At 39.2% G+C, this 24794-nt stretch overlaps 1 protein-coding gene across 2 annotated transcripts in view; it reads left to right on the forward strand.

The window, feature by feature from the left end:
* TTL (tubulin tyrosine ligase) overlaps positions 1-24794 on the forward strand; it is a 34470-nt gene that overhangs the window by 1340 nt on the left and 8336 nt on the right. Inside the window, exons 1-5 of one of the 2 annotated variants that reach the window (XM_028122458.2) lie at positions 1204-1282; positions 1752-1830; positions 10900-11132; positions 17821-17956; positions 18894-19163. In XM_028122458.2, the coding sequence (XP_027978259.1) occupies positions 1228-1282; positions 1752-1830; positions 10900-11132; positions 17821-17956; positions 18894-19163 (773 nt within the window). In that variant the 5' untranslated portion in view covers positions 1204-1227. Of the gene's footprint in view, positions 1-1203; positions 1283-1751; positions 1831-10899; positions 11133-17820; positions 17957-18893; positions 19164-24794 lie in introns of those variants that run through there. The other variant, XM_028122457.2, reaches the window with a different exon arrangement.

Below are 24794 nucleotides of genomic sequence, written 5' to 3' on the forward strand. Positions count from 1 at the left end.
GTGGACTGCTATTAGAGCCTTTGGGTTGGGGGGGGTGTACAGTTGTAGTGATTTCAGGAATGAAGGGTGTTTAGCATAGCCTTATGGAAATTTTTTCTTCGGAATGGTACCATGGACAACTTTTTATTGTTTTACAAATTTAGGATGTATGTATGATGGAGACTCCATGGAGGGGCTGAATCCAACCCCAACCCCCAGAAATCTGGGACTACAGGGAATATGCCTGGAGATTCCCTTTGGTTAACCTGTCTCTCCAGGAAGCCCTCAGCAAAGAGAATACCTTCCCTGAAAGAACTACCTATAGTTGAGAACATATATTTCCTTCTTGCTTTTGCATTTCCCTGCCCGACTGACTTATTTTCCTCTGTGGAAAGTCTCTGACAGGGCTGAAGCAGGGGTGGTTGGCATTGCTAAGGTGCTAGGGCTAGAGGGAAGGAGCAGAAATGTACAGGGTCCAAATCCTAAACAGGTACCACAGTCTACAGATGATAAGTAAATTTTTTTATGGAAAAGAAAACAGCGTCTCACAGCCATATGGTTATATGTCTTCACTGTTAGGGATATTTAGTTTTTGCTTAAAGTGTGAAACCCAAAGAGATGGCTTATAGAGCCAGGTAAAGTCTCGGGAATGCTGGTGCCATGGAGATGAGAAGGTAGGCAGTTGAGGTGTGAGCCAGGTTCATCTGCCCCAGGGAGACAATGAGAGCTAGTTAGTGCCTAAATATTTTTATTTAATTATATGCTATTCTCAGATGTAGGCTTCTTACCTCTGGCATCTTCTACTCAAACTCCCTTTGTTTGGTTTTACTTTTTTAAAAAAAGATTTTATTTTATTTATTTGAGAAATAGCGAGTGAGAGAGAGAAAGAGCATGACCTGGGTGGGGGGGAGGGGCAAAGGGAGAGGGAGAAGCAGGCCCCCCCTACACTGAGCAGGGAGCCGGACATGGGGCTCCATCCCAGGACCTTGGGATTGTGACCTGAGCCGAAGGCAGATGCCTAACTGACTGAGCCACTCAGCGCCCTGTTTGGTTTTACTTTTATTTTTGTTGCTGGAAATTCAATGCATTTTCTTAGGATTTTAAACAAAAGTGAAGGCTTTTGTTTTTGTTTGTATCCTTTCTGCTCTATTTTATAGAGGAGGGGACATGCAATAAGATTTACTGAAGATGAGTTTCTCTGTGGAGGATACACCAAAGAAAGTCCTCAGGGCTTCTGATTTTATAGACATGGCTTCTCCACACCTTCGTTCACCTCTTGTGGCTCTCCTAGAAGCTCGCAGAGGTAGACATGCTTGAGAACAGCAATAGCATAGTTCTACTGCCCTCCCTGCTGGCTGTAGAAAAGCAAGGTTAAGGGTGTCGAAGCATGACTGTTAAAGTTGTATTGTACAGAAATTATTAAATTCCTCTGTGTTAAGCCAAGAATGGGGTGTGGTGGGGATCAAAGAGAAGTGACATAGAAAATACCCTTCCACCCTAAGAAGAAAAACAAAGGCAGCAGTGGTCTTTGGCAGACCTGGGAGGTTGAGACCTTAGTATCCACTGTGGGGCGGGGGAGGGTTTCCAGTGCCATGCTGCGGAAGGGGAGTACAGGTGCAGGGCGGCGGAATGTTCCATTTCCGCCAACCAGTCCTGAGATGGGAGGAAGAAAAGCTGGGCATGACACAGCTGTTCTCTCCTATATGCTGGTGCTGACATTGTCATTTCCCACCTGTCCTCTTTCCCTTCTGAGCCTTCTCTTTCCTTTGTAGGTCACGAGCCTGGGCTGATGCAGTTGGTGAATTACTACAGAGGGGCTGACAAACTGTGTCGCAAAGCTTCTTTAGTGAAGTAAGTGTTTAAGATCCTTTCAGTGTATTACATAAATGTTTTTACCTTTCATCCTGAAGGAACTTAAGCAAAAATGTGGGATTTTTTTTTTTAAAGGATAAAAATACTTTTATCTAAAAAGCCAATGATATTAGTTCTGGAGCATCCTCTGTGCTACTTTGATTGCAGTCTAAAACATTGCTGTTTGTGCTTGATAAAGCCTGTCTGTCTCCTAGGTGAGGCTCCTGAGAAGTAGAAGGGGAAACCAGGTTTCTCGTGTGGGTGATTGTTGGGGGGAAGAGGTGGAGGCTCCTGGGAGAAGCTCACTTGGAAGCAAGCGGGGGGAGGACAGACAGCAGGAGAAGAAGCCAAGCAAAGATGCGGTTTCAGCTGAAGTCTGTCCTCAGCCTGACTCCATGGAGCTCAGGAGTTAAGGGTACCTCAGAGTTGAGACAAGAGGACCTGGCTTCTGTCCTCCAATCTCAGGCACTGGCTGTAGGGAGGAGTGAAAAATGTAGGGCATCCCCCCCCCGATTTCTGGGCAGGGCCTAGACCCTGGAGAAAAGGCATGCATAAGCTCTTGGAAGCCACCTCACAGCAGCCAGGGGTCCCCTCAGAAAGGACACCCAGGCAGGGTCTAACAGTAGCTGCTACACCGCCTGTCTCTGAGCAGTGCGGTTATGGCGAGGTGTCGGAAGAACGGTACCGTAAGGTGGAGGGAATCACTTAGACAGTGATTAAGATCAAGGATCAGAAGCTTGTGTTTTAATCCCAGCTCTTCCTCTTCTTAGCTGGGGCAAATTTCCTCATTCCTCTGAGCCTTAGAATCTACCTCATAAGGTGGCTGCAAGGATTAAATAGGGAGACAGTGTAAAGTGGTAAATAGTATTTGACTCTGCCTTAGTTTCCTTTTCTATAAATAAAATGGGGGTAGTAATGGTAATAGTAACTACCTCAGGGTTGTTGTAAGAATTAATTGAGTTAATTTGTATACCGGCTTTGAGTAATGTCTGTCTCATAGTTCACACTACATAAGTAAAAGCTCTTCTCCTTACTATTAGTATGGCTGTCACTGCTATGACTGTTTTCATTTGAGTAGGGAAACACTGGGTAGTGCCCCTAAAATTGGGGCTGTAACAGGTCTCCAGTATTCTTTCCGTGATGACCAGTGAACACGTGTGTATAGCCAAACAAATCACTTGGGGAAGAAGATACTGGAAGATATGACTCAATGTAAATGCTCTTTTCCCCACTCACATTTCTCTCTGGGCTCCATCTATTTACTAGGTTGGGTGTTCATGGCATTATTTTCCCCTTTTTGTTTACACTCACTGGCCCCAGTAACGTATGTATCCACTTCTCTCTGTGTTGGATTTTCATGATTCACCAGCTACCCCTAAAGGTGAGCAAGGCTTTGTGAAGTCCTGTTATTACCTTTTTTTTTAAAGATTTTATTTATTTATTTGACAGAGAGAGGGAGAGTGCATGCACAAGCAGGGGGAGGGGCAGAGGGAGAGGGAGAACCAGGCTCCCTGCTCAGCAGGGAGCCTGATGCGGGACTCCATCCCAGGATCCTGAGATCGTGATCTGAGCCGAAGGCAGATGCTTAACCGAGTGAGCCATCCAGGTGCTCCTTGTTACTACATATTCAAATATTTAGAATGCAAAAGATTGTTTCACCAGGACTAAGAGTAGAAGTGGGACATGATTGTTTATTTAGATTATTCGTTTAGAAAATCTCTAAAAAGGTGTATTCAATCTTTTTTCTACTATGATTTTTTAATCTGAAGATAAAGGTAGAATTTAGCTTTTATAAGTATGAACAGAGGATGCTGTAAAAATATATATGTATATATATATATAACATTCTACATATTTGCGTAGTTAGCAGCTATAACAAAGTGGAGTCAGTACGTGGCTGGAGTCATGATCGGGTCTGAGTAGGTATCTAGATCTCTGTGACCATGGGCAACGCCACTCTGAATCCCAGTGACCCATCTGTAAATGTGGATGGTGGTGATCATACTTGCTCTGTGTCCTTCTGTGGCATGTGACATGGTCTGTAATGGCACCTTGTAAATGGTGACATGACTTATGCAGGCCGGGGCTTGTCATCATCCACATAAGCTTCCTTCATTCTCTCAGGTGTCCTGCAAGGGATTGTGGTAGTTCCAGGAATTGATTGTCCCTTTGTCATTTTGTCTCATAATTTTGTATGGCTCGAAAGGGCTCCAGAGAGTTAAAAATGTAATTTTCTCATTTTAATGTGGGACAAAATGGCAGCTCCTGGAGGACAGCTGGGTTGCCCATGGCCATAGCAGTTAGTGTTGAGCTAAGACAGTTCTAATCTGTACAAATGGGACCCATGGGCTGTATGACTGGGCATCCCTCACAGGGCTTCCCAGAACCTCGATAGGGTTCTCCACTGGACCATTTACAGCAAGTCCCTTCCTCCTGATACTTCAGGGAATTTCAGAAATTCATCAAGGCCCTGAGGCTGTAGTCTCAGAGCCCTGAATGGCTTTTCTTCTGACCCAGGGTGGAGGCTTTCTTTTCCTACTGTGAGTTTTTCTCCCTTGTATACATAAATAAGTCTCCTTTTGTGATTTCTTTTCAAATGGGCTTATGAGGAAATGCAGCAATTGCAAAGGATGCTGTCCAGCAGAAATAGAATGCTAGCCACGTGTGTAATTTTAAGTTACCTAGTAGCCACATTAAGTACAAAGAAAGAGTGCAATTTATTTTAATAATATATTTTATTTGGCCAGAAAAATCCAAAATAATCAGTTTGACATGATATTAATATAAAAAAACAATTAATGAGATATTTTATGTATTTTATTTTCATTCTGAGTCTTCAAAATCTGGTGTGCATTTTACATTTTTGGAACATCTTAATCCAGACACTAAATTTTCATCTGAAACACTTGCCCTGTATTTAGATTTCATAAAAATTTATGGTTGAAAAAGTAGATTTACATACTTAAGTTGTTCCCACATAACCTTTTTCAGTAACTGAATGAAAAATCCTTTTTCCTGTAATAGTCACATGCACATTGACAAAACTGGTTCATACTTTTAGAAGAGTTGACTTGACTTTTCAGAACTATGTCCAGGTTAAGTAAATTTGCTAACTCTTGTGTCAACACAGTATCATTAATATCAAATTCAAAAGAAATATTGAATAAATTAAAAAGAAATTCTAAATTTAGCAATATCAACCAAGTGTTCTTCAAATTTCTCTTTAGTTTTTGCAGCCAATTAACGTAATGCTATTTCAACTTAGATCTACATGTTGAGTCATGTTATAAAAATATGTCAAATCATTATTATTGACTTGTATTATGAAGTTGAAACATAAATTTTCACACTTGTATGGCTAGGTCATAAGATCTTTTCCCTTCCTTGGACCTTTAAATTTAGCTTGATCATATGTAGTGTGGATATTGGTGAGAAAATGTCAATCCCACTGCCATGTTTCATCTTTGATTATTGAGTGAAATAATTATTTCTTGATTTGGGAAGCATTTTCTTTTATTGCAAGGAAATCTGATTTGGAGTTGACAGTACAGTGAATTGTAGAACTTTATCTCTCAGTCAGTGAACACTGGCAGAGAACACAGAATCATTAAATTCATTGTCTTCTGTTTCTTTCAACAGTTCCATACTGGGGAATCATTGTAGCATTTGCAAGTATATACTAAGGCATTTCAACAACTGTATCTATGATAGTTTTCATAGAGCCTGCTTCAGAAAACTGAGTGCAAGTGTTTCCAGTATGTAACATACAGTACAATGAAGCAATAAAAGAAACATGAGTCTGTTAAAATCCCAGTAAGTCAGATTTCAACCCAGCCTAGCTGAAGTACTGTCACGATAGAAATTTTCACGTATAAGTGAAATTCGTCTTTGACAGATGTAAAAGATTAAAAAAATATCTACACCATAAGGTTAATAGTTTTAAGGTTACAATTCAGTAATATTTTTTCATGTATTTGAAAATTGTTTGAGACAGAACATACCCAAAGTATTAATTGGGCAACATCTCGTGTCATAGAACTCAACTAAAACTAAAGAAAAATATTTGAGATTTTTTTACTTTTGAATCAGTCTTTGATATTATTAGAAAGGTTTTATACTCCTTGGGCAATGTTTGTGACTTAGCCAAAGACTGTTCACTTTTTGTAAAATATCTTTTTACTCTTTTCCTCAGAATATTTCCTCTAACTGTATTTCTATCTAAAATGGTATTCTTTTTTTTTTTTTAAGATTTTATTTATTTATTTGAGAGAGAGAGCATGGGGGGGCAGAGGGAGAGGCAGAAGCAGACTCCCCACTGAGCAGGAAGCCCTATGTGGGACTCCATCCCAGGACCCCAAGTTCGTGACTTGAGCTGAAGGCAGACACTTAACCGAATAAGCCACCCAGGTGCCCCTAAAATGGTTTTCTTTTGGGGCTCCTGAGTGGCTCAGTCAGTTGAGTGTCCGACTCTTGGTTTTAGCTCAGGTCATGATCTAAGGGCCGTGAGTTCGAGCTCCTTATTGGGTTCTGTGCTTAGTGGGAAGTCTGCTTGAGATTCTCTCCCTTCTTGCCCACTGTGTGTTCACACGCTCGCACTCTCTCTCTCACTCTCTAAGAATAAATCTTGAAAAAAATTGTTTTCCTTTTTGTGCAAGAATCCATGCCATTTTATCACTGACCGGAGTTACAAGCTCAGAGCCTGTTAAAATTGTGTTTAAAATTTTTTTGTAAGGTATTTAATTCTGACTTCAGCCACAAATTTCACTGATTTTTTTTAAGTTTTTATTTAAATTCCAGTTGGCTAACAGAGGGTGTAATATTAATTTCAAAGTGTACAAGTTAGTGATTCAACACTTACATACAACACTTACAACACTTACATACAACACTTACATACATACCCTGGCGCTCATCACAGCAAGTGCACTTCTTAATCCCCATCACCTGTTTCACCCATCCCCCCCACCTTCCTCCCCTTTGGTAACCATCAGTTTGTTCTCTGTAGTTAAGAGTCTGTTTCTTGGTTTGTCTCTCTCATTTTTTTGTTTTTGTTTTGTTTGGTGGTTGAGAGGAAACTGCTTATGAAATTCACTATGTATTTGCTGAAAATGCCTCCTTTGTACAGCAGACAAACTTTCATTTTACTCTGCTATAGCAAGTTGCAATTGCCATTCATTATGAAATTTCTGACATACTTCTGCCAGTTCTTTTTTTTTTTTTTTTTCCTTTACTGTTCTGGTCATAGTTCTAGCTTTGGCATCCTCACTCAGTTCTCCATCAATCTTTGATTAAAAAATAAGAAGAACCAAAAACTGAGAGAAGAAGAAATTGCTTACACTCTCTAACAAAACCATGCTAAATGCATATCTTCTATACACCAGAAATGTGCTGGAGGATGTGTTCATGAAGTTGGTTGTCAGGTTAAGAGCTGATAAAGGAATTCCAGCAATGAAGATGTGGATAATATACAAACTCAAAGGGAATAAATCTATCACATTAACTTGACAAAAAAAAAAAAATTCGGCATCAGTAGTATTCCTTTGTTTTAAATTTAAAAATTTGTCCATACTTATTTTTTAACTTTACGTTTCACATTAGTTACCAATTATGATTTACATAGCTATCATTGTAACTTGTGCTGTCTGCGTAATAAACACCAGATAATGTCTCATCAGTGCATGGAAGATAAAGTCACTTGAACTGAATCAATCTATTGTCCCTGAGTAGAACAGTGATGTGTTTATGTATCCTACTAGAAACACATGCGCCTGACATGCACGCTGCCGTACCACAAAAATATCTTGGGTCGTGCGGTGATTAATGTCATCTTACCAAAAGAGTACAATTGTGATTAATGGAAAAATATTTTACAATACTTCAGTTTTTACATTAAAACTAAACAAAGTTTAAAATTCAATTCCTGTGTCACATTGGCCATATTTGAAATACTCAGAGGCCGTGTGTGGCTAGTGGCCACCTTATTGGCCAATGTAGATAGAGTTGAATATTTAGTGAGTTAGAAATATATTGGGTTTTGGGGGCGCCTGGGTGGCTCAGACAGTTAAGCATCTGCCTTCAGCTCAGGTCTTGATCCCAGGGTCCTGGGATCAAGCCCCTAGTTGGGCTCCCTGCTCAGCGGGGAGCCTGCTTTTCCCTCTCCCTCTGCCTGCTGCTTTCCCTGCTTGTACACACACTGTCTCAAAAATAAATAAAATCTTTAAAAAAAAAAGAAAAAAGAAGATTGGGTTTTGTTCCTTTGAATTCAAGTAATTGTCATATTCTATTGCCTTTGGCTTAAAAATAACTTTATTTTTTTTAATTTTTATTGTTGTGTTAATCACCATACATTACATCATTAGTTTTTGATGTAGTGTTTCATGATTCATTGTTTGTGCATAACACCCAGTGCTCCATGCAGAATAATACCCATCACCAGGCTAACCCATCCTCCCACCCCTCTCCCCTCTAGAACCCTCTCTTTGTTTTTCAGAGTCCATCATCTCTCATGGTTTGTCTCCCCCTCTGATTTCTCCCCCTTCATTCTTCCCCTCTTGCTATCTACTTTTTTTTTCCTTAACATATATTGCATTATTTGTTTCAGAGGTACAGATCTGTGATTCAACAGTCTTGCACAATTCACAGCGCTCACCATAGCACATACCTTCCCCAATGTCTATCACCCAGCCACCCCATCCCTCCCACGCCTCCCACTCCAGCAACCCTCAGTTTGTTTCCTGAGATTAAGAATTCTTCATATCAGTGAGGTCATATGATACATGTCTTTCTCTGATTGACTTATTTCGCTCAGCATAATACCCTCCAGTTCCATCCACATCATTGCAAATGGCAAGATCTCATTCCTTTTGATGGCTGCATAATATTCCATTGTGTGTGTGTGTGTGTGTGTGTGTGTGTGTGTGTGTGTGTGTATATATACATATATATATATATACACCACATCTTCTTTATCCATTCAACTGTCGATGGACATCTCGGCTCTTTCCATAGTTTGGCTATTATGGACATTGCTGCTATAAACATCGGGGTGCACATACCCCTTCGGATCCCTACATTTGTATCTTTGGGGTAAATACCCAATAGTGCAATTGCTGGATCGTATGGTAGCTCTATTTTCAACTGTTTGAGGAACCTCCATACTGTTTTCCAGAGTGGTTGCACCAGCTTGCATTCCCACCAACAGTGTAGGAGGGTTCCCCTTTCTCCGCATCCCCGCCAACATCTGTCGTTTCCTGATTTATTCATTTTTGCCATTCTGACTGGAGTGAGGTGGTATCTCATTGAGGTTTTGATTTGTATTTCCCTGATGCCGAGCGATGTTGAGCACTTTTTCATGTGTCTGTTGGCCATTTGGATGTCTTCTTTGGAAAAATGTCTGTTCATGTCTTCTGCCCATTTACTGATTGGATTATCTGTTCTTTGGATGTTGAGTTTGATAAGTTCTTTATAGATTTTGGATACTAGCCCTTTATCTGATATGTCACTTGCAAATATTTTCTCCCATTTTGTCGGTTGTCTTTTGGTTTTGTTGACTTGTTTCTTTTGCTGTGCAAAAGCTTTTTATCTTGATGAAGTCCCAGTAGTTCATTTTTGCCCTGGCTTCCCGTGCCTTTGGCGATGTTTCTAGGAGGAAGTTGCTGCGGCTGAGGTCGAAGAGGTTGCTGCCTATGTTCTCCTTTAGGATTTTGATGGACTCCTGTCTCACATTTAGGTCTTTCAACCAAAAAATAACTTTATTTTAAATCTCAGTTAAAAATTTCTTTTTGGGACCCCTGCGTGGCTCAGTTGGTTAAGCATCTGCCTTTGGCTCAGGTCATGAGCCCGGGGTCCTGGGATCAAGTTCTGCATCAGGCTCCTTGCTCAGCAAGAAGCCTGCTTCTCCTTCTGCCTGCCACTCCCCCTGCTTGTGCTCTCTCTCTTACTCTCTCTCTCTGTTAAATAAATAAATAAAATCTTAAAAATTTTTTCTTTTCATTATTATTGTCATTATTTTCATTATTCATTTCTTTTCATTATTTCTGCAATTTGCTCATAGATTGGTTTTTGCAAGTGGATCTTAATACAGGCTTAACATTAATAGTTCTAGACAGAGGAGGGAGCACAGCTTAAGGAAGGCCTGCAGATGTCTTTGGGTGAGTTCCCTCCTGCCTCCGATTCCTGGGGAGGAAGTTTCGAGTAAGGACTGGGAGTTTGGGGCTTGCTAATGGCTGTTTCTTAACTACCTTTATGATCTTGGGAAATTTACTTCTTTGTGACCCATTGGCTAATCTGTGAAATGAGATGCTAGTGCCGCCCCCACTGAGGGTCTGACTGGAGAGTAAATGCAACGGGAAGCCCTTCATAAGCCCTTGTGTTTATTAAGTGCCTTGCCCATGGCCTGACTTTATCTTCCACTGTGTTATATTATTTTGGGGGCCAGAGGTACGTTTAGTTATGACCACTGTGGTCGTGTGCCCCATTAGAAAGTTTCCTCCTTTACATGTCATTGAAGCCAGGCTGAGCTAAAAGCAAGAAATGAAGAACTAAAATAAGTCTTCAGATAATTCAGATTCCTAAGGAGTAGCCTTTGCTCTCCAGAGAGTTGGGCCAGGATAGTATTTTTTCTAGTAAGCCAAATAGTTTTCTAAGTTCTCTACTTTGTTTTTTTTAGCATGTGTCTTGCTCAACCACAACATGTATGTTGAAAAAGTATTGTCTCAGAATTACTTCAGTTTTCCTTAGAGATGCATTTTAAAAGGCGCTAAAGTCCTGGATATTGAGCTCCTTTTTAACTACTTGAAGCATGCCTTTAGGGTTGCATGTTATAGCTGAGTACTGCCCAGTAGTGCATTACAGGTCAGCTCAAGGAGGACAAGAGCAAAGAGTGGGATAAAAAGACTGGCTCCTAAATAAATAAAATCTTAAAAAGAAAAAAGAAATGAAAAGACCAGCTCCCAGCCCCAGTATTGTCCTGCCTCTTTGACAAGCTCTGGGGGAAAGCACTGGCTTTTCTGAATAGAGTGAGTGGCAGGGTGTACTAAGAAGGGAAACTGACCTTCTATCGTCTGTCAGGCTAATCAAGACAAGCCCAGACCTGGCTGAATCCTGCACATGGTTTCCAGAGTCCTATGTGATTTATCCAACTAATCTCAAGACCCCAGTTGCTCCAGCACAGAATGGAATTCACCCACCAGTCCATAATTCAAGGACAGATGAAAGGGAGTTCTTCCTGGCTTCTTATAACAGAAAGAAAGAAGATGGAGAGGGCAATGTTTGGATTGCAAAGTCATCAGCTGGTGCCAAAGGTGAGTTGGCGTTATTGTCCCCTCCTTCCTTTCCTGTAGGTTCTCATGTATTTTGTTCAATTGTGTATTAGAATTCAATGATATCTTCAGATGAGTGAATCTGAATCCTCAAGGGTAGAGACCATGTCTAGTTACATAGTTTTAAACATTTATCTAGGTACTGATGACTTCTACATGTATATCTCCAGCCGAAGTGTTTCCCTTTAAGCTCAGATCCAGTGTGGTGGGCCTTTCAAATGTAACATGTCTGATATAGAACTCTTCATTTCCTGCCCAAGTTAACCCACCCCAGCCTACCCCTCTTTCAGTCTTCCCATATAGTATGTGATCCCACTCTGCACCCAGTCTCTGAAACCCAAAACCTAGGCTTCATCCTTGACTGCTCTTTTCTTTACAGTCCATACCTGATGTATCAGCAAGTCTTGCCTGCTCTAGCTTCAAAATATATTCTGAATTAGACTTTTTCTTTCCATTTCCACTGCTATCACTTGAAGTCAAAACTACTTTCTAGTCTGTATAATTGCTATGCCTGCTCACAGCCAGTTTTCCTCTAAGACAGAGCGATGTCTAAAAACGTAAATCTGGTCATGTTACTCCCTGCTCAAGACTTACCAGCTGGCCTGCCAATGCAGTTCAAATAAACTTCAGATTGCTGATGGAGCCTACACTATTTAACATTTGCTTCTATCTCTGGTACCGTCTTCTATTCTTGGCCTTGCTCACTGTTCTGTAGCCACGCCTGCCTAGAGTCCTACAAATACCCTAAAGTTGTCTGTGTATCTCAAATGTCCTTATGGATTATTTTCTATTTTTTTCAGCTCAGATGTTGCTTTGTCAGAGAAGCCTTTTCTAAAATAGCCTTTATGTCCATTGCTCTCTGTCCTTTTTCCTGCTTTATTTTTCCTCCTTGCACTAACCTGTTTCTAGCACTTTTATTACATATCTGTTTATCTGCCTGTCTCCTCTCTCATACCATAAGCTCCATGTAAACACAGACTTTCTTAACCAACTGAGCCACCCAGGCACCCTAAACACAGACTTTCTGTCTTGTTCATCTCTACCCTCCCCAGAGGCACTCAGTAAATGTGTGTTGAATGAATGCATAGAAGGAGTGAGGTTTATAATATTGACTCAAGCTCAAAATACAGGCAGTTCCCAGTGTAGTGAACACATAAACACGGTCTATCTCTATAGCTACCATCATATGCTCCTTTTAAAACCATTCTATTTTGAACTTACTTCTTCTTTTATTGCCTTGGAAGACCATCTGGCCATTGGTACTCATTTCTATCCCTGGTCCAGTGGACCTCACCTTCTTTTCCACCAACCATGAGACAGGAGGGCATCACCTGGAATTTCCTGAAAGGGGGAGAGTTGGACTCTTGCCACAAGCCAGGTACCTTACCTACTTCTCTCTCCCCTCGTATGACCTCTTCTCAAGTACTGTCCCCTAGTTTGGTTCTAATGATAAATGGGGGAATTGGAAGAGGAAGTAGACATCTGCAGTATTCGATATTCCTTCTGTGGATTTGGGCTCGAGTCAGGATGGCCACTGTAAGGACATCTTGTATAATGGAGCCTTAGCTGGCGTGAGAATCAGGAGTGAGGCAAGGCTCTCAGTGAAGCGCGTGTCAGGTCATGGCTGCGATCCCACCGGGGTCGTGTCTGAACCCTCACCAAGACAAGTCAGTAGATTGATGGTCAGCATCAGGAAGAGGTAAAGAGAGAATAAAATGCCAAACAAAGAAGAAATTTTGCTTTAGGAAGTTGAGATAAGTGGTATGCATTTGTTTTGTTTGGGAACTACAAAATGAAACCAATAGGATGAATGAATGGCTTTTATTCTTGTTAAAGAAGTATTTAATGTGTACCCATTATGGGAATAGTTGGCTCAACCTTCACACTATATCCAGTATAAAGACCCCCTGTTCACCGCCTCTACCACCGATCTTGGACCCGAGCCACGTTCACCTCTCACCTGGAGCACTGCTCCTTGTCCTCCTGCCCTTGGCCATTCTCCAGAGTCTACCACAGTACAGCAGTCAGAGATCCTATTAAAGCACAGTCAGACCCTGTCACATCTGTTCAGTGCTGTCTCCCTGGTGCTGGGGCAGCACATGGAACCCAGCAAAAGTTCAATATATGTATTGAGTGATGAATGAACGAATGAATGAAATAATGAGTGTTTGGAGATCCAGGGATAAATAAAATAGATATAATCTCTTGCCCTTATGGACCCAATCTAGTCAGAAAGAAGGCTAGTGATGCATCTATTTCCAGATAAATAGTTGAGATGAGAACAAATAACAAAAAAAGACTACCACCTTGAAGCTCCTTAAAGAATTGCAGAGTTTCTTCATAATTTCTCCAGGTTTAGTTAGTGAGGATATAAAGAAATAATATTAGAAATACAGTTAACGAACACATGGAAACATGCTACACTGGTAGGCAAAACTTACAAAATATAGGTAGATTTTATGCATCATTTTATACCTACAAAATAAGAGAGACCTTCAGTGATACTGTTGCTGAAAGTTTGTTATGAACTGCTTCCTCTTAGTTGTGATACACTGCCTTTTGAAAAAGCAATAGGATAATACAAAGGAAGAGCCATAGAGAATGCATAGGCTTTGGCTCACTAATCTCATTCCTGAAAACTTAACTCCAGGGAAATACTTTAAAAGAAACAAGAGTGATCTATAGCAAAGACATTTACTACTATGTGACCTGTAACAGCAACATTTTATTTAGAAACAACCCCACTGTCCAGCAGTCAGTAAACAAATGTGTAATTTTCTTCAGCTGCTAACATAATTGTAATGTTAATGTAGAAACAGTGAAAATATTGACAACATAAGGAGAAAAAAATTGACAACATAAGGTGAGTTCACTATGACTGAGCCAGTCTTTGCCCTTATGGAAAGGAAGGTGATATTAAAAGATAAAAATAATTATATTAGGAAGTAAGACTAAAGATAACTTTTCTATTTTACTTGAATGCCATGTTTTTATTTTCAATAATAGTTCTTTAAAGTTATCAAAATGTATCTTTCTACCTTCTTCCATTATTTTTCCCATCTATCAGCATGAGGTATATTTTGAATAAGAAATAGTTTACATAAGGAAATAGCATTAAGGGAAACAAAGTTGGAGCAAATAGGAGGGAGTGTGAGTATATTATGGAGAGCAGGACATCAAAGGTGGTACAGTTCCAGGGCATTAGTAGGAAGGGACGTTTTAGGATAACTATTTTATTTATTTTTCTTAAGATTTTATTTCTTCATTTGACAGAGAGAGGTACAGCAGAGGGAGTGGCAGGCTGAGGGAGAGGGAAAAGCAGGAAGCCTGATGTGGGGCTCGATCATGACCTGAGCTGAAGGCAGACACTTAACCGACTGAGCCACGCAGGCGCCCCTTAGGATAACTATTTTAGAAGAAGTGAAATGGAAGAGAGACTGAGGTCTGTATAAAAAAATTGGCAAATGGAAATAAAGAGGAACCAGGATATCTCAGTGTAGTTCCTGAGGGAGATGAAACAGAAAGAATCCTGTTCCTACAAAAAGAGAGGAAGGAGCTTTTCCAAGTTGATTCGCAGTTTCTTGTTTAAGAGCTAACCACATGATGGACCAAGTGACAAAAATGAGATAGTTGTAAAAGGGGTTGGCTTTTAGGAAAGTTGAATTATTAAATTAATTAACAAAATTAAATCAATTTGTACTGAAAGCATGAGACCCAAGTAGAGATGAGCTATAAATCAAAGCATAGGTCAGAGGTCCTAGAACTAAAAAACTGAGTTCAGCAAGGTTGCAGAATATCAGATCACACAAAAATCAGTTGCATTTCTGTATATTAACAGGGAATATATTGAAACTAAAATTAAAAACAATACTTTTTAATAGTTACCCCAAAGAAAATGAGATGCTTAGGTATAAACTTAGCAAAACACGTAGAGGATCTTAATGCTGAAAATTACAAAACAGCTGAAGTTCAGAAAGGATGTAAGTAAATGCACAGACGTACCATGTTCATGGATTGTAAGACTCAACATTGTAAAGATGTCAGTTTACCTCTAATTTGAGTTCTTGAGGCTTAATGCAATTGCTGTCAAGACCTTAACCAGGATTTTGTGCAGACATAAAGCTTCTGCTAAAATTTATATCGAAAGGCACAAGCCCTAGAATAGCTTAAACAATTCTGAAAAAGAAGAATCAAGTGGGAGTAATCACTGTACCTGGTATTAAAGCATACTACATTAGTACAATAATCACTCCACTGCAGTATCGGTCGGGGGACAGAAACATAAATCTGTGGAAGGGAGAACTCAGAAATAGACCCCACGTATATACCCACCTGATTTTTGACAAAGGTGCAAAAGCAGTTTAATAGAAGGACAGACTTTTTGGGATGCCTGGGTGGCTCAGTCTATTAAGCATCTGCCTTCAGCTCAAGTCATGATCCCAGGGTCCCTGCTCAGTGGGGAGTCTTCTTTTCCCTCTCCTTCTGCCCCTGCTTGTGCTCTCTTGCTCACTCTCTCTCAAATAAATATAATCTTAAAAAAAAGAAAAGAAAAAGGCTCTATAGATTAAAAAATAAACTAATGAAAAGATTTTCAATATCATTAACCGTTAAGGAAATGCAAATGAAAACCACAACACTCCTGTTAAAATGGCTAAAATAAATGGTAATGACAGCAAATGCTGCAAGGGTCAGGAGGAACTAGATCAATCACACAGTGTTGGTGGGAATGTAAAATGGTACAGCGACTCTGGGAAAAAGTGTGGTAATTTCTTGTAACATTAAACCTGTAACTACCATATAACCTAGCAATTGCACACACTTGGGCATTTGTCCCAGGAAAATGAAAACTTATGTCCATGCAAAAACCTGCACATGATTGTTCATAGCAGCTTTATTTGTAATAGCCCCAAACTGGAAACAGCTCAAATTCCTTCAAAAGCCAAATGATTAAGCCAGCTGTGGTGAATCGATACCTTGGAATCCTCCTCAGCAATAAAAGGGAATGAACTATTGATACATGCAACAACTTGGATGAATCTCCAGAGAGTCATGCTGAGTGAAAGAAACCAATCCCCAAAGATCACATACTGTATAATTCTATCTATATAAAATTCCTGAAGTGACAAAATTATGGAAATGGAGAATAGATTAGTAGTTGTCAGTAGGGTATTATGGGAAGGGAGGTAGTTGTGGCTTTAAAAGAGCAACACTGAGGGATCCATGATAATGGAACTGTTCAAAACGGGAGAATATATTTGCAAATCATAGATCTTGTAAGACACCTGTATCCAGAATGTGTAAAGAACTTGGATAACTCAATAATAAAAGGACAGCCTAATTAAGAAAAGAACAAAGAACCTAAGTAAACATTTCTTCAAAGAAGATATACAAATAGCTAATAAGCACATGAAAACATGCTCAACATTGTTAGTCATTAAGGAAATGCAAATCAAAACCACAATGAGATGACCACTTCACACCCACTAGAATGGCTATCATCAAGAAGACAGTGTTGGCAAGAGTGTGACAAAATTGGAACACTCATATATTGCTGTTGAGGATGTAAAATGGCCTGGACATTTTGGAAATTAGTTTGGCAATCTCTCCAAAAGTTAAACATAGAGTTACCATATGACCCAACTATTCCACTCCTAGGTATATTCATGAAAGAATTAAAAACATGTCCACACAAAAACTTATGTGCAGATCTTCATAGCGGCATTATTCATAATAGCCAAGCAACAGTGGAAAAAACACAAATGTCCAACAGTTGATGAATGGATGACAAAAATGGTATATCCACACAATGGAATATTATCTAGTCATGGAAAAGAAGAATGAAGTAGTGGTACATGCTACAACATGGATGAACTTTGAGAACATTATGCTAAATGAAGAAGCCAGACACAAAGGCCACATACTGTATGATTCCATTTATATGAATCATCTAGACTAAGCAAATCCAGAGACAGAAAGTAAATTAGTAGTTGTCAGAATAGGGTAAGGAAGGAATGAGGAGTGTACCGCTAAGGGATATGGGTTTATGCAGGGAGGTAATGAAAATGTTCTAAAATTGTTAGTGGTGGTTGCAAATCTCTTGGATATATGAAAAATCATTGAACTGAATACCTTAAAAGGGGAAATCTTATGTTATGTAACATATATCTCAATAAAGCTGTTGAGAAGGATATTGTATCATTTATTTAAAGTTGATGGACACTACATTTATCAGATTTTTCCTATTACAATGCTGTAGGGAATTGACTTGTACAGTTGTGTTTATGCCCTAACTTTCTGGATATTTCTATAAGCTATAGTGTTGAGAACTGGGTTTATTAAAGTAGCCGAGTGACCAACAGTAAAGTGGCATTTACTTAGGATGCTTGGATATCTTGAATGTCTGTAAAAATAAAGTTACATATTTGGAGCCTGTCAAGGTAGTGTTTACAGTCGTAGGTGGAGAAAGAGTTAATGGCCCTGGTGCTGTTGTGGGCAGAGGGGAGAATGTGAGAGATTGGGGAAGTGATGGGATGGAGGAAGAAGAGTGAGCAGTCCAATAGAAGCCCCTCTCAGTTTTCTCCTGCTGTCAGTATTTCTCTTCTGGTTTTCTAGAGACCTTTTCCTCTTGGGATGAACTGGACTGATTTCTGTTACAATTTTGCCCTGTTAGGTGAAGGCATCCTCATCTCCTCGGAGGCTACAGAGCTTCTGGATTTCATTGACAACCAGGGTCAGGTACACGTGATCCAGAAATACCTTGAGCACCCTCTACTTCTGGAGCCAGGTCACCGCAAGTTTGACATTCGGTAATGCATTGGCGCCCAGAGTTTTTGTTACTAATCTGAGAGAAATGCAGTGGTGGGTAATAAGGGTAACATGGAATGAGAGGAAGTATTTGACCATGTTTAATACATAGCCAAAATTGAGCACAGCTGAAGAGAACTGACCCAAGTTTCTATTTTTCCTTCAGTATTTCTCTTTTCTTTCTAGAAAACATTACTAAAATTATGGGTTTTCCTTTTTTACATATATTCTCTTTAATCAAAATGACTTTTGCCTCCAAAGAGGAGAGTATAAATGTATGGGGCTTGCTTATGGAAGCAGCTGAGAGATGAATATAAAACACATAATTCAGACACAACAAATAATATGTCCTTGCTTCATTACTTGTGTCCTCTAGTTTTTAAGGATTTCGTAAACACACCTCACATACCTTTTTGGATTCTAACTTGCATGAGCAAAGGGCCTGGCATAGAATAAGAGTTGTATCATGCCTTCTAAAGCTAAACAGCCCTCTCCCCAGCTTTCCTGTGGCCTTGCTGACATCTCCTCACTGAGGATTCCATCTTCTTGTCTTCATAATGACTTGCTGCTTCTTGAACTCCAATCCTAGGTCAGATCAGCTTCAGGATAAAGAGTCTTCCTCTTAAGATTACTAATAGAGCAAACATGGCAAATGGAGGTTTTGTGGATAAACCTTAGGACCCAACCCATCCAGATCTCTTCAAAATGCTGTCCTTTGAACAGATCAAAGGCTCCTTGTCATGTATGGTAAAATGTTTTATTTGCCTCATTACAGTGGTAATCCACTATCTTGGCTAATTGTCATGGCTTGCCTCATAGAATTTTAGAACCTATCTCCTTCCTCTACTTCCCTCCAAAAATGTTAAAGTGTGGTGATGATGTATGTACTGTGGAGAAACTTTGAATGACTTGAGTGAAACTGTTTTTATTGACTTGCAGAAGCTGGGTCTTGGTGGATCATCAGTATAATATCTACCTCTATAAAGAGGGTGTGCTTCGGACTGCTTCAGAACCATATCATGTTGATAATTTCCAAGACAAAACCTGCCATTTGACCAATCACTGCATTCAAAAGGAGTACTCAAAGAATTATGGAAAGTATGAAGAAGGGAACGAAATGTTCTTTGAGGAGTTCAATCAGTACCTAATAAGTGCTTTGAACATTACCCTGGAAAGTAGTATCTTACTACAAATTAAACATATAATAAGGTAACTTAATTGTATCTTTTTTGGTTATGTGTCTTGAAGAAGCTTTGGGAGTTTGTGCCTTTCAAGGAATTATTCTATTTAAGCTGTCTAATTTAAGGACAAAAATTATTTGTAATATTCCTTTATTATCCTTTTAGTATCTATGGGATCTGTAATGGTGTCACGGCTTGCATTCCTTATATTCTCTGTTTTACCAGGACAGATTGGCTAGAGATCTATCAATATCATTAATCTTTTCAAAAGGTTACTTTTTGGTTTTATTGATTCTCTCTGTTGTTTTTGTTTCTTTGATTTATGTCCCTTATTATTTCCTTCCTTCTGCTTTTTTGAGGGATTTGTTTTCTGGTTTCCTTAAGGCAAAAAGTTAGATCATTGATTTGAAAGAATTCATTTTTTAAATGCATTTAAATGCTGTCAGTTTCCCTCTGAGTACTCATTAGCTGCATCCCACAGGTTTTGCTGTGTTATGTTTTCATATTCATTTTATTAAAATGTTTTCTAGTTTTCCTTGTTACTTCATCTTTGACTTGTGTTATTTAGAAATTTTTGCTTAATTTCCAAGTATTTGGGAATTTTCCAGATATTTTTCTGTTACTGATTTTTACTTTAATTCCATTGTGGTTAGAGAACATTAAAATTTGTTGAAGTTGTTTTATGGCCCAAAATATGGTCCAATTTTAGTGACTGTTCCATGTGCACTAAAAATGTTTATTCTGCTATAGTTGGGCTGAGTGTTCTATAAATGTGAATTAGGTGAAGGTAGTAAGTAGTGTTGTTCAAGTCTTTTATATCCTTGCTGCATTTCTGTTCTACTTGTTCTGTCCATGATTGAGAGGAAAAACATTGAAGTCTCCAAGTATAATTATGGATTAGTCTATGTCTCCTTTAGACTTAGCAGTTTTGCTTCATATATTTGGAGATCCGTTTTTAGGTGCATATACATTTAGAATTATTACCTCTTTTTAGCAACTGACTACTTTAACCTTATGTAATTTCTGTCTTTATCTCTGATAATATTTTGAAAGTCGATTTTGTCTGATACTAATATAATCACGCTAGCTTTTTTTGATTAGTGATATGTCTCCATCCCTTTAATTCTATCCTACCCTATTCCATTCTATATTTAAAGTGGGCTTCTGGTGGACAGCATATAGTTAGGTTTTGTTTTTGTTTTGTCTAACAAAACATCCAATACGGTAATCTCTACCTTTCTAATTGGTGTGTCTTTATCATTTAAATTTAATGTAATTATTGGTTTGGTTGAATTTACATGTACTATTTTATTATTTGCTATCTGCTCCCTTTTGGTTTTTTTTCTTCATTTTCCCATTTCCTGCCTTTTTATTTTTATTTTTTTTAAAGATTTTATTTATTTGTCAGAATGAGGGAAAGAGAAAGTGCGTGCGCGCACAAGCAGGGGGAGCAGAGGCAAAGGGAGAAACAGACTCCCCGCTGAGCAGGGAGCCCGATGCGGGGCTCGATCCCAGGACCCTGGGATCATGGCCTGAGCCGAAGGCAGCGCTCAACAACTGAGCCACCCAGGCATCCCCATTTCCTGCCTTTTAAAATTTATTTAGGGTTCCATTTTAACTTTTCCGTTGAGTATTTGGCTATCTCTCTCTCTCTTTTTAGTGGTTTTTCCTAGGGATTATGATTTATATACCTAATACTTATTTCACAGCCTTCTTAGAATTAATAATTTACCACTTCAAATAAAATGCAGAAAACTTACAACCTTATGGTTCCTTTAACTCTCTCCCTCTATAGTTGTGGTGTGCATTACACTTACGTACACTGAAATCTCTACTGCATAATATTATAATTCTTGCTATCAATAGTCATATATATTTTTATTTATATGTTAGATTGTCAGGTTGGATTTTTAAAAAAATATATATATATAAGACCAAATGGTATGCTGTCTACAAGAAACCCACTTCAAATATAAAAAGAGAAAAATATTATTTTTTATTTACCCAGATATTTGCCCCATTTTATTCTCTTCCTTCAGTCCTAAAGTTCCAAGTTCTCTCTGACATTAGCATTCCTTTTAGAGAAGTTCTTTAGGTAATAACTCTGTTTAATTTTCTGTCATCTGAGATTGTCTTTTTTTCTTTTCTTTTTTTTAAGAAATTTATTTACTTGACAGAGAGACAGCGAGAGAGGGAACACAAGCAGGGGGAGTGGGAGAGGGAGAAGCAGGCTTCCTGCCGAGCAGGGAGCCCGATGTGGGGCTCGATCCCAGGACCCTGGGATCATGACCCAAGCTGAAGGCAGACGCTTAAGGACTGAGCCACCCAGGCACCCCTCCTGAAGGATATTTTCACTGGTGTTACATAAACATTATATATATATATGATGTATACAGATTGATTGTGTTCATATAAATTGAAAAACAAGCAGAACTAAATAAGTTATTTAGAAGAATGTTCATGTATGGTAAAAACAGAGAACTGAAAGTATGAAAAACACAAAATTCAAAATAGTGGCTGTCTCTGAAGTGGAAGGAGGAGGGACCCAAGAAAGAGGCTTAAAGGAATTGGATTGTGGGTAAATGCATGGTCATTAATGCTACCTATATTGTAAACTCACACAACATTATTATCATTATTATTATATAGTTAATTTAGATTTCCCCATACATTTTTACAGTTTATGTTGCTTCTCTTTCTTTCATGTATTTTCTTAATTTTGTCTAGGATCAGTTTCCTTATTCTTTTTTTCTTTTGAGAGAGAGGGAGCATGTTCAGGGGTTGGGGGGGTGGAAGGAGAATCTGAAGCAGACTCCCTGCTGAGTGCAGAGCCTGATGCAGGGCTTAATCTCATGACCCTGAGATCTGACCTGAGCCACCCAGGCGCCCCCAAAGCAAATGTCTTTAAAAAAATAAAGAAGGAGGGCGCCTGGGTGGCTCAGTTGGTTAAGTAACTGTCTTCAGCTCAGGCCATAATCTCAGGGTTGTGAGATCAAGCCCCGTGTTGGGCTCCCTGCTCAGTGGGGAGTCTGCTTGAGATTGTCTCTCTCCCTCTGCCCCTCCCCCTGCTTTCTCTCTCTCTCAAATAAATAAATAAAATCTTAAAAAAAAAAAAAGACACTTGCTTTGGAAACATTTCTAAATCAGTAGAATCCTTTTTTTTTTTTTAAAGCACTTTGAAGATGGCTTACCATTGTCTTCCAGCTTCCATTACATAGGCATCATAGTGCTTCTTGAATCTGTGGCTTCAGGTCTTTTATTTGTTTTGGGATATTCACGGCTACTATCTTTTCACTTATGGCTTTTGGCCCATTCTTCTCTCCTGTGGGACTCTATTTACATGAAGCCAGTCCTTTTCACCTTCTCCCGTTTCTCCCATGTGTATGATTTGATCTCTCTCTTCAGCAACTACAACCTATTTAAAAAGGAAAAAGCCGTTAAAATTTGTTGTTAAACTCATCTGTTGAGTTCTTGATTTTAGGTATTATACTTTTCAGTTCTAGAATTTCCATTTGACTCTTTTTAGATTATAGTTCTTTTGTGAAATCTCTCACTTGTCTTATAACATCTTGAAAATGTTAATGGCAATTCTTCAACATCTTTATTTGATTAGTTTGAAACCAGAATTACCTGTAGTAGAGGTTAGCAAACTGTGTTCTATGGGCCAAATCCAACCTAAAGCTTGTTTTCATATATGCCACAAGCTAAAAATAGTTTCTACATTTTTAAAAGGTTATTTAGAAATAGAAGAATATGTAACAGAGACCATATGTAGCCTTCAAAACCTAAAATAGTTACTGTCTGGTCCTTCGTAGAAAAAGTTTGCCAACCCCTGACTTTTATAGGTCTTGTTTCTATTGTCTGTTTTTTTCTCTTGGTCCTGTTTCTTAATATGTCTGGAAATAATTTTTTAGTGTTATTCATTTATTATAGTTTACTAAATCCAATGGAGATTTTTTTTTAAATTGGGGTGTAACATGCGTATGGTAAAGTCCACAAATCGTAAGTGTACAGTGTAGTGAACTTTTAATTATGCATACACTCAGCTAATCATAACACGAATCAGAATATAAAACATTTACAGGGCGCCTGGGTGGCTCAGTTGTTTAAGCAACTGCCTTTGGCTCAGGTCATGATCCTGGAGTCCCGGGATCGAGTCCCACATCAGGCTCCCTGCTCAGCAGGGAGTCTGCTTCTCCCTCTGACCCTCCTCCCTCTCATGCTCTCTGTCTCTCATTAAAAAAAAGAAAACAAACAAACAAACAAACATTTACAGCACCCCCGAGTACTCCCTTGGACTCCCTCAAAATATATACATCATGCCACAGAGAGCCACTCTTCTGACTTTTATCATCATAGATTCCTTTTGCTTACTCTTACATTTTATGTAAATGGAATTATACTGTAGTTCCTGTTTCGTGTTCCAACTTTTTTCATGATTGTATCTACGGATTTCATCTGTATTGTTGCACAGAGCAGTGATTTACCTTTTATACTGCTGTGTAATATTTCATTATGTGATTATTACACGGTTTATCCCTTCTATAGTTGATGGACATCTTGGTCTTTATCTTTTACATTTTAGACCTATAATCCACCTGAATTGTTATATATCAAGTTTCATGTTTTTCTACGGGGTATCCTGTTGCCCGAGGACCATTTGTGCTTAAGACTGGCCTTTTCCCACTGCATTTAGTGAGCTTTTATTATAAATCAGGTGGCCATTTATATTAGGGATCTCCATTCTGTTCTGTTGGTCTGTTGTCTGTTGTGTCATTACCACCTTATCACAATGACTGAGACTTTTTCCTTAAGGTATTCTTACATAGAGTCTGGCAGAATAACTAGTCCTCTTTCTTCAAGGATTGGAGGTGCTTAGAATTCTTTTTTTTTTATTTTTTTATTGTTATGTTAATCACCATACATTACATCATTAGTTCTTGATGTAGTGTTCCATGATTCATTGTTTGTGCATAACACCCAGTGCTCCACGCAGAACGTGCCCTCTTTAATACCCATCACCAGGCTAACCCATCCCCCCACCCCCCTCCCCTCCAGAACCCTCAGTTTGTTTTTCAGAGTCCATCGTCTCTCATGGTTCGTCTCCCCCTCCGACTTACTCCCCTTCATTCTTCCCCTCCTGCTATCTTCTTCTTTTTCTTTTTTCTTAACATATGTTGCATTATTTGTTTCAGAAGTACAGATCTGTGATTCAACAGTCTTGCACAATTCACAGCGCTCACCACAGCACATACCCTCCCCAATGTCTGTCACCCAGCCACCCCATCCCTCCCACCCCCCACCACTCCAGCAACACTCATTTTGTTTCCTCAGATTAAGAATTCCTCATATCAGTGAGGTCATATGATACATGTCTTTCTCTGATTGACTTATTTCACTCAGCATAACACCCTCCAGTTCCATCCACCTCATTGCACATGGCAAGATGAAGGTGCTTAGAATTCTAACACTAGATAAATCAAGTGTGCTGAAGAAAGGTTTCCTATTTTAGGCAAAGATTTATTGGATATTTGTTACTTCCCTCCGTCCCCCCCTTGTTCTGTACAGTTCAGAGATTTTTGCTACTTTGGTGCTATAAATGCTCCTAACAGCTCTCATGGTTTTATTTCCCCCCCAGCTAGCCTCCCCCTACCTTCCC

The sequence above is a fragment of the Eumetopias jubatus genome, unplaced genomic scaffold (assembly GCF_037043125.1).
Source record: "Eumetopias jubatus isolate StellerSeaLion01/CBP00866 unplaced genomic scaffold, mEumJub1_p1.0 scaffold_9, whole genome shotgun sequence".
NCBI classification, from domain to species: domain Eukaryota; kingdom Metazoa; phylum Chordata; class Mammalia; order Carnivora; family Otariidae; genus Eumetopias; species Eumetopias jubatus.